We start from the raw sequence: 13,985 nt of genomic DNA on the forward strand, positions 1-13,985 counted from the left end.
GAGGAGGCAAACATGACTCTTAGAACACAATTGGTTTGCCAGAAGGGTTTGTGTGCAGGTGTGTACCTGGAGTAAATATGTTTGTGTGACTCAATGGTGTGTAGAATATTTCATGGGCGACAGAGAGAACCGTTCAGGAAAATTTGGCCAAGTCTCAGAGCTTTTTTTCCAGGGATGTTACTGTCCATGGTGGCAATAGGGGTTCTGGGAATTAAAATCTAAAATGTAATTTCCCCAGCCACTGTTCATCTGAGGTAAAGAGAGAGACATCTGAATTGAAATCCCATGGAGGACTTTAGGGCAGTCAGTGGCCAGTCCTGGACGTTTGCCTTCACAAAGTGATACCATGCAAAGCAAAATCCCAGAAGCTGATTCCATTTTTCCATCAATTAAACACTTCTCACCCAATCACAAAGCAACGGTCAGGACTGTTTTTCAACAAGCGTGAATGGTAATGAGGAGAAGAGGGTATCTTGTAGACCATCTGGACTGCTGCTATCAACATTCAGGCTGTCCTTTGACATGTAAAACTTGGCATCCTTTTTCCTGCTGGCAACGCAGGGACGAAACTGTGTAGTAACATTTCCTGGCTTTCTGAACAATATACGACAGTTATAAACCAGGATTGTTGTTGTTGTTCTAAAAAGAATTGATTTACAGACTTAAAAATAGGAGGTGAAATATACGTATGCTATACAGAAATACGATCAGAAATTTCCCTCATGTAGAATTACCAGGGTTAGAGGATTATAAAAGATGGACATATTATCTGTACTATGGTTACTGGGAGAAGACAGAAGCAAAAACTTGTTTGATGTGGCCATAGTCCCTCTGTGCCAAAATATTTTGAAGGGCTGTTTTGGACTTAATGAAATGGGAAACCAAAGATGTGAGTATGGACAACATGTACAATGGAGAAATATACACACCCTTAAGTAGTAGACATCCTTCAGTCTCGAGAGACTATGGTAACGTGCTCTGAACAGAGGACTTGGAACAACGTCTGGTGTGGCTGAGAAGGCCAATTTGAGAGTGACCATCCCTTCCACACTGAAGAGAAATACAAACTGTGCCCTGTCCAGCTCCCTGCTTTTACTGGTTTGGGGACTACCTCTTTGTCTCGGCCTGCTGGACAAGTGTCTCTTCAAATTGGGAGAGGCCATGCTGCACCGCTTGCCTCCCGGCCGAACGCTCAGATGTCAAGTTTTCCCATCTTTTGAGGTCCATTCCTAAGGCCTTCAGATCCCGCTTTCAGATGTCCTTGTATCGCAGCTGTGGTCTTCCTCTAGGGTGCTTTGCCTGCACTAATTGTCCGTACAGGAGATGTTTTGAAATCCGACCGTCAGCCATTCTTACGACACGACCAGGCCAACGTAGATGTCACTGTTGCAGTAATATATGCATGCTAAAAATTCCTGCCCATTCTAGGACTACTCTATTGGGAACTTTGTCCTGCCAAGTGATACCAAAAATGTGTTGGAGACAGCGCATATGGAAGGTGTTCAGCTTCCTCTCCTACCATGCACGAAGGGTCCAGGACTCCACTTAGGTACAGGAGTGTACTCAGGACACAGACTCACAACCTTCAACCTCTCAGTTAAACTATTGTTGCCATTCCTGTTCTGCCAAGTGCAGGTTGGAAAGCAATGTTCCAATTACTAAACCCTTTCTTTCAGTTAAGTAAGCTGAGGATGAGGCACTATATGGGACCGAAAGCTTTATGGACATGTTTTCTGAATGTTTTACAGAAGATGCCCCTTTGCTTTTTCAAATTTTAAAAAAAATGAAGGAAGAGGTTGGAATTAGCAAAGAGTATCACTGGAAACCAAGGTCAAAATCATCCATATTATGTGAAAGAATTAAAGAGAGACAGGGACAATAATGGTCCTTCACCTCTGGAACACCTTGCTTCTTGAAATTTGTCTGGCACTCTCACTGGGAGTTTTTAAGAACAAGCTGAAGACTTGGTTCTTCACACAGGCTTCCCCCCTTCCATCACTTGGTTCCCTGTGTTTTCCCCTCTTGGACCTTGCCTCTCTATGTTGTTGATATTGTTGTTTTAATTTTTGTTTTATACTCGGACTGTAAGCTGCTCAGAATAAAACAGGATAAATAAATAAATAAATGAAAGAAAGGAAGGAAGGAAGAAAGAAGGGAAATCAGGGGGTTTACCTCTGTTTTCATTAACTTTCACCCCAATGTTCTCCCCTCACATGCCAACTGTCCTTGGCTGCTGTTACTGCTGTCCCCTTACCCATGGGGTAACCAGGTACACTACCCATGAGAAAACTGGGTAAAACTTGCTTTAACATCACACAAAGAAGAAGAAAGGAGTTTCACAGCTTAAATGTATAAGCTGCTGAATAGTATTGTCCATCTTTTAAAATATCTTTTAAAAATATTTTTAGAGAGAAGTTCAATGTTTGGCCAGAAAGTAGTTAATGTTTTCTTTCACAGTCATTGAATGGGGTTTTGAGTTGCAGGGTCAAAAGTTCAGTCCATTTCTAATACTGGCAATTTATAAGAAAACCCAATATTTTCTGCTACATCTGAGCCAAATTTGGTGCTGATCCAAGGACCAGTTTCATTATTATAATTTTTTGTTTGGGGCACCCGATATTTCTTCAGATAGGATACATAATGTAAATCTTGCTATCAGCATAATATTACTGGTGCCTTTCCAGGCATCAGTGATGCAACCACACCACGTTGGAGATAAATCTCAGTGCCAGGTGCTTTGTGGTCCAGGAGGTATTTAGGCTTTAGCTTCTCCAGGCTATGAATATCAAAAGTTAGTGAGTTGCTTTGAGGTTCTCACATCAGTTTCAAAGGCGGTGTTTTGGAAACATCCCTTGTTGCACTTTGAAAAGAAGTTTAAAAAATCACTGTGATTTTGAAAATTATTGGGTTGAAGAATCCCTGATGCCAACTCTGGCAAATGGTTCCATGTGCAGCAGGAGAAAACATGTAGTAGAGTCTGCTTCATGGGTTTCAAACAGAGCAGTTTGGGTATTTTTGGCAGGCCTTTAGGGAAGAGAAATGAGGACTCCATCTTTTTACGTCTCGGGAGGCCACCCACCATTGTTGCCAGAGGATTCTGAGAGTTGCAATCCAAAAGTGCACTTTTCCATAGCTCCTCTCAGCTGGCCACCGAGACATCTGACTTCAGTCATTCTGCAAGCCTTATGGAGTGAGGGACTTTAGGGAAATCTGAGTTAGAACTGTTAGCCTGTGGTCCACGCTAGGCCTATCTGTGGCAATGTAGCGAAGCACACCTAGGCTGTGGGGTGGTCTCTCTTGCTGCCCCGCATATAGATGTTACGTGAGGTAATAGAGAGAGTACTCTCCGCCTTGGAAGGGAGGGAAGCCTTGATGTTCAAAGACAGCCTTTCCTTTCCCCACAATACCTCACCGCAAGTGTCTGTTGGGCATGCTGCAGAAAATTTAAATGACCGCTCACCGTCACCTCAGGCTCACGACATCTGCCACTAGTGCCAGATAAGCCCTCCTAGAACATAAAATGGCACACACTATCTCATGGGTGCGGTTTCTAGGAGGCCATGTTTCATCGGTCACCCACTCTTCCCTAGTCATGTCTGGATCTATGTCTGTCTTCTGGGGCCTTCCTCCAAGATAGAAAATAAGTGATTGAATGTTCACAATAGTTTATACAAAGTACAGTTTCTTAGAGTATAAAGTATCTCAAGGCTCTTCCCCCAACCCCTCTGAAAATGAGACCTATTTTCAGGTTTCAGTCAGAGTGAGGCCTAGGCCTGTCTCCACTTGATTGTCTCTGGCAACACATATTTGGAGCTCCTTACTTTCCCGTGGGATGGTCCTGGGCAGGCAATGCTTTGTCCTCTCTCTGAGGATTCTTGTTATGTGCTGAGAAGTTACCCCCAGTTTATGCCACCCTGATAGCTTTTCAGTGTATGAGATGTTTCGGGAGCAGTCTACTTTTGCCACACCCTAATGGCTTTCCACAACTGAGTAGGAACCTGAGCCCATATCTCCTGAATATTATTACAGCCCATAGGGAATGGCATCACACTGGCTTGAGAGAAGGATGTCAAAATGTCTGGAGCAGAGAAATACCGTTTAAAGAATTCATGATGCTCTTACTGTTGGGAGGGCAGAAAAACAGACCTTAACAAGAGCTACAATCTGCTGAGAGTTAACTCTGTGCAGTTAAAATAGTGGGATGAATTCATCAAGTTGATGAATGCAGATGCTAAAAGAAAGTTTGTCATTTTAAGGTGTGTTTTCCCAACCGTAAAATCTGTCATTACGTTCTTTGCCTCAGAGTAAACCTATGTTGTGGGCACTGTGGAAACTGAACTGAAAGCATCCTTGCCTCCAGCTGCTAATCCCACTGCTGCCACTGCCAGATACGCCCACTATGGTACACCATGCCACTGACATTGGATGGTGTCCACCTGAGGGCGAGTTGCAGAAGGCCAGTAGTTGTAGGGTATTAGTTCACAAGGAGTCCCAATTTGGTGGACTGGAGGGAATAATGGACTAGGACTCTGGAGAACAGGGTTTGGACCCCATTTGGGCATGGAGACCCCTGAGGGAGCAGGCCTGGTAAAAACGATTCCTTCAATATCAATTAGGGTTGTTATTCGTTGGCTCTGACTTCATGGCACAGAACATACACAAGTTCACAAGCATGGGTCACCAGATGTTGTCACATTTCAAACTCCAGGAACCCCAGCCAGTGCTGAGGATGTTCAAACTGCAAGCCAACACCATTAGAGGACCAAGGCTAGAAACCACTGAAATACTTTCATGTGGGTCAGAGAAAGAACAATTCCATTCATTGTCCCCTCATTTATTTATTTTTATTAAGAATACACTGCTTTTCACCAAACGCATCTTCCCCTCCCGTTCTTTATTGGCATTGCACATAGACACATGGATCATTAGAACACAAGGTACAAACCAAAGATGAAATTCTCCTACATTTCAAGTAGCCACATGGAGCCAAGAAAGGCAGGCTAACACTTTTGCCATGGACAATCCAGTGCACCTTGGCTATTAATCTGTCACATGCTCCCAGAAGAACATGTCATGTAACATTTCTCCCCTTGTAGGGCACAAAGAGAAGAGAGTCATGAATTCTATCCCCACAAAACAAATTGAGTTCAGAGCCATGAGCTCACCCACATACACCTTTCAGGTCTAGACTTGCTTATGTCATACACAACCGTGTTCTTGGTGACCAGTGCTACGCATCGGTAGTACACTTACAAGTCCTGACTTCAAATAGGTCATTTTGCATCCCCTCAGCGTACAAGGTGGTAGGATACCTTTGTCTTTCTGTTTACTACTAGTTTTCATCTCAATATATGTCAAGTGCTGTCAATTAAGGAAACATATGAACATTGCTGTATCTACAGAGGACAAGAATTTATTTATTTATTTATTTATTTATTTATTTATTTATTTATTTATTAATTTATTTTAATTTAATTTATACCCCGCCTACCTGGCCCACCGGACCACTGCCAATTCATTTATTTTTAATGAAGAATCAAGTGCCATCCTTTGTTTTCAGCATCAGAAGCTCCTTGGTGTTCAGCTCAGGCCTAAACACAATAATGTAGCATTTGGGGACAAAGATGCAGCCCAGTAACCCCAGACTGGAGGATAGGATGGCAAAGACCTGCACGGCCACCATGTACTTCCCTTTGGTGCTGAGGTAGGTGGGCACAAAGGACACCCAAACACTGCAGAAGACCAACATGCTGAAGGTGATCAGCTTGGCTTCATTGAAGGCCCCAGGCAGCTTCCTGGCTAGGAACGCCAGGGTGAAACAGGTGGCAGCCAGAAAGCCCATATAGCCAAGGGCACTATAAAACATCACAACAGAGCCTTCGTTGCACTGCAGTATGATCAACCCAGATTGGGAATGCATGTCTGAGTCTGGGAATGGAGGAGAGATGCCCAGCCAAACAATGCAGATGCCCAGTTGAATACCAGAACAAGAAAGGACAATGGAGTTGGCCCAAATCTTCCCCAGCCATTTCCTCATTGTGTTCCCTGGCTTAGTGGCCATAAAGGCTACCACTACCATGACGGTTTTTGCCAACAGGGAAGAGATGGCAACAGAGAAGATGACACTGAAGGCAGTTTGTCGGAGAAGGCAGGTCACTCTCTGTGGTCGGCCAATGAATAGAAAGGGGGACAAGAAGCAAAATAGGAGGGAGCCGAGGAGGACATAGGTGAGGTCCCGGTTGTTGGCTTTGACAATGGGAGTTTCTCGGTATTTCACAAATATTCCTAACACCAAGAGTGTATTTAGAGATGAAAACAGGGCCAAGAAAGTAAGGGAGATCTCCAAAGGTTGTTCATAAGAGAGGAAGCTGATAACTTTGTCAACACATTGGTCTCGGTCCTGATTTGAATATTGATCATCTGGACATTTGTTGCAGTTGTCTGAATCTAGAAAAAATTACAGAAGCTTCAACATTCCAATAAAATATATGAGAAAAACTACATGCCCGAAGAACAAGAGGAGGGAAGGATATAGATAGAGTAAGAACCGTCCACAGACCACACCAATTTAGCACAGGGCTCCCCGTTCTCTGTGCCTCTATGGCCGGTCTCCACCAACTCTTTCCAGGCACAGATGTCTTTCTTATACAGTCTCTTTAAAGCCTCAAATCTTATTAAACACCTAGTATTTTGAGCCTGTTTGTGCAATCCGGGAAAGACAGGGCAATGGTAAATCTGTGTCTTCCGCAACTCTTTGATTTCTCAGAAAGGGTCTGATCCAGGTGACGCCATGTTTGGTGATCTACCTGCATAACTTCACTGTGGAAGGTTGGAGAAACTTTTTTTCCTGACTCTTATGACTGTGAGTACATGGCTTTTATTTCTCAGGATGCAAGTCTGGCTCAAACTGAGCTGAAAAGGAGCTAAAACGCTGGAGACTTTCTTTTCAACTACCCTAGCTGAGCTGCTGACCCAACAAGAGAGGGAAAAAAAAGTTGCAGGGAAACCCATAAAGGAAGAGGGGGGCTGGTTGCCAAACAAAGAGATCAAAAGAGCAGCTAATAAAGGGGTAAACTGGTTACTACTTAATGACCCCTTTCCCATTCTTAATTTCTACTGTTATTCTGTGCCTGAAGGACTGGTTAATTCTTAACTGCCTCACACTGTAAAGAAAATTGATTGGAGGTGCCAGTCCATAGCCTGACTTTTCTTCTTTTTTGTTGAAGCTCTGCTGGTGTTTGTGGATTTCAGTGGCTTCCCTGAATCATACAATCCTTGATCCAGAGAGCTGGAAAGCACCCCAAAAGCCCATTAAGTCTAACCTGTTGCAGGAAATCTAAATCTTCCTTGTTGTTTTGTCCTCATCTTTAAGGATTCCCCTCCTGAATACCGTAAATCATATAATCCTACAACTGTAGAGCTGAGAAACACCTCAGGGCTCCTAGAAGCCCAGCCTGCTGCAGGAAGCAGGAAATCTACAGCCAGATCTTCCCTGTTGTTTTGCCCTTCAGTCACTCACCTTCTTGAGTGGAGATGGCGCCTTCAGCACAGGGGGTGCAGTCATAGCAGCAGACAGGCTCTCCCTCCTTGGTCAGCTTGGCTTGTCCAGGGCGGCAGCTTTTAGTACATCTAGAGAAAGGTGCAGTCTACAAAAGGTCATCCAGGAAAATGTGTTCATTAGGATGCTGTTTTTAATATTAATAAGGGATTCAGGGGATCCACTAGAGAAGATCAAGCTTAACCCAACTCCTTGTCTGACCAGATCTATCCTCATGTTTCCAACTGCCCCAACAAAATAGTGACAGAACAAACTAGACCTTTTTCTTTCCATCCTACAGAGCCAAAAGAACAAAGGGAGAGTGGATCTGAAAAAACTTTAGCAAACAGGACTGAGCCGACTTCCCCTTATCTTTTCCCAGGAGCAGCTTCTATTTTAATCGACCAATCCAGAGCAAATATGGGAGGAGCTCCTGATTCCTAGCACCATGATTGGTTGGTTTGACATCCCCAGGATAGACGGTGCCTTCCACCCTGGGTCCTGGGCATCAGGCAGTCGGACCCCAAATGACAGCTGCCACACAGCCCTTCCCCCACTGCCATATCAGTGGATGGATAACCTACGCAAGTGCCCAGTGAGTCCGGGGCTCTGACGTACGGATCGGTGCTCCTTGCCCCTATCTTTTGAGGACAACAGTTGTGGGGCAAGAAAGGATGAGGAGCGTGATATGTTTCGGCTTAAAAGAAAGCATTTATGGCATAAAGTCCCCCCTTCCCCACACTGGACAGTCTTCCTTACATGCAAAGACCTTGACTCCACACTGGTGAAAAACTAAATCTCTTTCATAGGGACTCCAGTGCTTTAAAATGGAACTTAATACATAATCACTAGATTCATATTAGGGCTTCCATTCTGGCCACCCAGAGCTAGGAAGCTTCCTGGTTTCTGACAGCGCTGGGGTCAGGGCAGCTGAGCTCTCACTCATGCGACAGGGGACAAAACATGATCCGCTGAAGGTGCCCCTCAGCTGATAACCATGTTGTGGCCAGGCCAATGCCAGCTATCTCAGCATTGACCAGGTGCAATGCTGTGGGTCAGTGGCTGCTTCAGACATCCTGCTGGGGTACAGAGAATCACATTACAGCAGAACATATTTTGTGCCCATTTGTAGATGACCTGTAGTAAAAACCTCATTGCACGCTACCCGCAAATATGTAGTTTCTGTCCACAAGTTTTCATAAGGCATCATTCTCATCAGCTTCATTTTTGCTTTATGCTGGAAGGTCTTCCCCGTTTATGTAGGAGTAAGCCTCACTGAACTCAGAGGGATATACATTAGAGTAGATATGCTTGGGATTTCCTGGTAAGATCTGTTGAAGAGAATAAAAGGAAACAAGTGGTTTTCCCCCCACCTGGTTAAACCATGTGGGCCACACAATGGCACTGTCATCAACGGCGATCTTGAGATCAGAGGAGTCCCATCTCTCTATGCGCCCAACATCTACTCCAGCAGTGGACTTGTTGGGCCACCTCACCCAGTTCACGATATGAAAGTCGGCTGCCAAATCCTGATTCTCACGGAACTCATCTCCGTTCATGGAAACATTGTAATGCTGGAAGAGTCTCAGGAAGGGGTGAAGCTAGAAGAAGCAAGCGTATTAAACCCACAGGGAATCCTGTTATTCAGCCCTGGACGTTTGACATTTATATACTGCTCCATTTACTGGAAACCACAGCTCTAGGTGGTCTTTCATTCTAAAATAAAACCCTACCCTCCACCCCAAACAAAACAAGAAATGAAACAAATCAGCACACCAATTACATAAACCAAGGGAAGGCTAAATAATGGCAATGAACTCCAATAGTAAATTGGAGAAAGAGAATATCATTAAAGGCTTCCTTGAATAGTTTGGTTTTGAGCAGTTTTTTAAACCTCTGGGGAGACGAGATCTGGTGGATTACCAAAAAGGGGCACCAAAAGTCCTGTGACAACCACCAAGAAGGCAGTACTCCTAGTTGAAACCTTCATTGCCGCTCTTGGTCTCACCATTCGGAACAATGAAGCCTAGGAGAATAGGATAAAATGGGCAGCAGTTGAATTTACTCCAGCCTCTAGTGATCTCTCCCACTTTAGAGGAGCAAATTAGACATATGTAGACGGCAAATGGTATGTAAACAGCAGACAGATGTAAATGGTACATATGTAGAATAACTGCTTTTTTAAGTAGTGAAAGACTGAAATGTTACGGTAATTTTGGCATATGCTTTCCCTCAACACCACTTTTTGCAGGCTTTGTCTTGTGATTGGCCTTTGGGTTCATTCCCAAACTCTGGAACTCTCTCCTGTGAAAAACCAGGCTGGATCCAACTTTGCTATCCTTCCTCATGCAGGCAATACTGGAGGCATTGAAGAGAAAATGGGACAATCATCTGTCAAACGTGCTTTGATCTGGATTCCTGCACTGAGCAGAAGCTTGGACTTGATGGCCTTATAGACCTTGTAGTTCAATTATTTAATGATTGTATAAAAGACCTTTCTCTTTAGGCAGGCTTTTCCTGTCTGTTTAATTATGTAAGCTGCCTTGGGTCCTTTGAAGGAAAAAGGTTGGGCACAAACAAACAAACAAACAAACAAACAAACAAACAAACAAACAAACACATATACATAGATACACACACACATTCACACACACACACAAACATACATACATAACAACCCACCTACTCCTATTTTGTCACAGGAAAGTTTTTACATCTCATCTGACAACCTGCAGGTGGAGAATTGTTAACTGGGCCACCTCCTAGCCCACAGAAACTCTAATGCCCGAGTCACAGGCTCCTCCAGTTTCAAGATGTCAGCAGTTGATAGGGATTTTACCTGGAACAATGAACAAAAAGAAGTACCTGCCAGGGTGGGACCCACGGAGGTGCCCGTCTGTCCAAGCGCCTCCTCCTCCTCCCATTGGAACGGAACAGCTCAGCTGCACGCAAAGTTTGTGCCACAGCCTGGATGGCCTTGTAAATACTGTAGTTGTCTTGAGACAGGATTCTCTCAATGACAGCCTGGTCTGGATTGTCCCAGTTCTTTCCTTCTAAGCACCTTTTCCAGATTTTCACAGACATGCCGTGTTTGGAAAATAAACAATGAAAGGCTTTCTGCTCAAATTGCTTAATGTCAAAGAGAAGCTCATCAAAGTTGTCATATCGTGTTGCTTTGTTTGTCTGGATCAAGAAAGACAAATAAAGATGGGTGTGCTGGAGATCAGCAAATTTGAACAGCAACCTCACACTGAGGTCCTGCAAAGCTGTTGTGATCCAAACTTTTCCAACAGTTCCGGAATGGATCTTAACCTGTTGCGTTACCACCAATAAAGTGGTCATTGCTTGAGAGTCCAACTGACAAATAACTACATTGGCTTTAGTATTCAAAAGAAGAAAAAGCATATTTATCTTTCTATAAACATTAATCATAGGTATCCTGTACGTGAATGCAACACAAATGCCATTGCTTGCGGCCACGGATGAAAAACTGCTGACAAATCTTTCTCCACTGTCGTTCTCTGGAGCGAGAACATTTATCCAGGTCCACCTGAAATGAAGGAGGAGTTTGATGATCCCCAGGAAAGGAGGTTCTTGTTTTGGAGCTGTCTGATAGAAAAAGGGGAAGCGATCTTTATTCCTTGGAATCTGAGTAATAAAACCATAACTGACCTGGTTTGAAAAGGAAACAGATACATAGAGAGAGATTTTAATGACGAATCCCAGCTGTTTCTTGATCTCAAGCAGTTTTCAGCACAGCTACTAACTGCTGTGTACTTTACAGGGATGTTGCAAGTGTTTGGGTCGGAGCCCCAAGTCCAGGTCTTAGTGCCATGTCTCAAGTCCCAAGTCCCTATTAAAAACAAGGTTTCTTTGGAAGGATACGATTTACCATTAGGCTGGCATGCTTACCTGTGGTATAAAAAAGATAAAGAGCAAAAGCACTTTAATTTACATATGATAAGAAAAGCTCTATTGGGAATGTGGAGAAAGATTATACAACAAATTTACTATAAAACACCAGTATGGGTGTCACCTATTAGAGGCCTTTACACAACTTAATCTCATGACAAAAGCAAAACTTTTAAGATACTAAGATTTATTTTAAAAGGATGGTGAATTAAGGTCTAAAGAAGAACTAGAGTCACAGAATATCTATATAGACTGGTGGTCCAGAGCACAGCTGGAATCTAGATATACAAAAGACAAAATAGAAGGTTTCTACTCAGAACAAATGATGTTTGATAAGCTTTTATTAGGTTCAAAAGACAAAATAGTTAAGAAAATGTATAACTATATGTTATAAATTAAAATGCAAGATGAAATGGTTAAAGAATGTATGACCAAGTGGGCACAAAATATAGGGCATAATATTGATATTGATCAATGGTTGAAAATATGGCAAAGTATGCCCCGAGTAGACATGGTCTAGAGGGGCGGGGTAAAAATCAAATAAATAAATAAATAAATAAATAAATAAATAAATAAATAAATAAATAAATAAATAAATAAATAAATAAATAAATAAATAAAATAATATAAAGGTTACAAGATTGGTTAATTTTAAGGAGAATATATACAAGATGTTTTATAGGTGGCATATGACTCCAGAAAAATTGTCGAAGATGTATACAGATGTATCAAATATGTGTTGGAAATGTGAAGCACAAGTGGGAAGCTATTATCATATGTGGTGGTCATGTAGAGTAGCGAAACAGTACTGGAAAAGAGTACAAGCTATGTTGCAACAAATATTGCTCTGTAAGGTGCCATTAACCCCAGAACTGTTCTTATTGAGTATGACACCTGATAACATAGATAAATCAAAGGAATATATAGTTATATATATAGTTACTGCAGCCAGAATTCTCTATGCCAAAAATTGGAAAAGTCCAACGGTACCGAAACAAGAAGATCTTATTGAGAAGATACGGGAAATAGCGGAAATGGACATTTTATCAGAAGTAATGAAGGACTGTCCTTTATAAAAGGCAACAGAAAGATGGGACTTATTCTACAAGTGGACTGAATCAACAGGCAATGTATGAATAGCATATATTGAAATGAGAACTTAAACCTAGAAGGCAGAAAAGAGTAAATAGAGTAACTTGGAATTTTGATATGGCAATAGGTATAGAATGGACATTAGTATATGATTGTTTTACCTTTTCCCCATTAACCTCAATTCCCCTTTTCCTTTTTGTCACCCATCTTGCTAAAAAATAAAAAAAAGGAAGGGATGGGTGGGTTCCAAGTCACAAGCTGAGTCTGACTCATTCAAACAACAACGGGTTGAGTCTGGGTCAAGTCACCAATGCAAGTGAAGTCTGACTTGACAGTGAGTCCTGTGACCTGAGCCCCCATCCATTTTAGTTTACTAAGCATTTACTAAATGTGTTTAGTAAATGCTTAGTATCCTACAATAAACTTTCTAAATCAAAGTGATAAAAATTTTTTTCAGATAAATCTCATATGGCGGGCACTAATTTATAACTTTCCATTGACATTTTCCCCTTACTTTAAGGTTTCTACCAAGGACGCTCTGCAGGAGCATCCAACTGTGTACCTTCTGCATCCTACACGTGCCCTGGAGATATGTTCTACTACATTTCCCATTGTTCCCACCTCTAAGGGTTATTAGGCAGTACACCAGCTCTGTGGGAGACCAGATTGAGGATGATTGCCATACGGAACTCCATTGATGGTCTCTCTGGATCAGACATGGTTTTAAGGAATGAAACCTGACAACCTTGATTTCTACTGTCTGAAAAGCCACAAAACTGGGTAATGGAAGAAGACAAAAGACAAAATGAATGTACATTCCCTTCTTTTAGTAATGACTGTCTCTAGGTCCTTCAATGTAGCATTCTACATATTGCTGGAGAAATGGGAAAGTGGGAGTGGGCTCCTTCTCCACACCGGTCCTACCTGTGGGATTTTGTAGATGTCCAGCATGGTTGAAATCTGCGTGGAGATTTCAGAGTTGGCCCCTTCTAGGACTGCCAGCATTCTGTTTTTCCTTCCGCAGCCGTAGTTTGGAATATGTTGCTGCCCCACAGACAGCAGGTCCACCAAAGCTTCAGAAGTCATTCTTGGATTGAAATAATTCTCATAGACGTTGTAGCCCAGGGTGATATTGGGCAAGAACTTTGGGTTCTCATTGATTTCACGTACAGCAAACAAGAAGGGCAGGATGTCCCAGAAGATCATGCCTCCTATACTGGAATAAAAGGGATGTGGTGGGGTTGACTGGGCAAGTGTATGAAATTCTTGCATCCTTTAAGAAAACATAAATCTCTGCACGTTACACTCAAAACTTGCGCACCCACTGAAAGAGTGCCAATAGCAGCATTCTTGCCAACATCACCAAGAGGTACTGGTTGTTGCTTGTGAAGTTACCACAGTGTTTCTAAAGATCAACCTGACAAGCTGCAGTATTTGGTTATGA

At 42.7% G+C, this 13,985-nt stretch overlaps 1 protein-coding gene across 1 annotated transcript; it reads right to left on the minus strand.

The window, feature by feature from the left end:
• Positions 1-5,536: 5,536 nt before the first annotated feature.
• LOC140703664 (vomeronasal type-2 receptor 26-like) lies at positions 5,537-13,747 on the minus strand. Its single transcript, XM_078386839.1, has 5 exons — positions 13,466-13,747; positions 10,403-11,209; positions 8,911-9,138; positions 7,520-7,646; positions 5,537-6,447 (listed from the first exon to the last, which is right to left on the minus strand). The coding sequence occupies exons 1-5, from the start codon at positions 13,745-13,747 to the stop codon at positions 5,537-5,539; spliced, it is 2,355 nt and encodes a 784-aa protein (XP_078242965.1).
• Between the last annotated feature and the right edge of the window lie 238 nt (positions 13,748-13,985).

Source organism: Pogona vitticeps, chromosome 2 (genome assembly GCF_051106095.1).
Source record: "Pogona vitticeps strain Pit_001003342236 chromosome 2, PviZW2.1, whole genome shotgun sequence".
NCBI lineage: Eukaryota > Metazoa > Chordata > Lepidosauria > Squamata > Agamidae > Pogona > Pogona vitticeps.

Coding starts and splice junctions, on each gene's coding strand:
- LOC140703664 (XM_078386839.1), bottom strand. CDS start 13,747: ATGATCTTCTGGGACATCCTGCCCTTCTTGTTTGCTGTACGTGAAATC. Junction 11,210..13,465: donor ACATCTACAAAATCCCACAG/GTAGGACCGGTG, acceptor TTTTCAAACCAG/GTCAGTTATGGTTTTATTAC. Junction 7,647..8,910: donor GGCCCACATGGTTTAACCAG/GTGGGGGGAAAA, acceptor GACCTTTTGTAG/ACTGCACCTTTCTCTAGATG.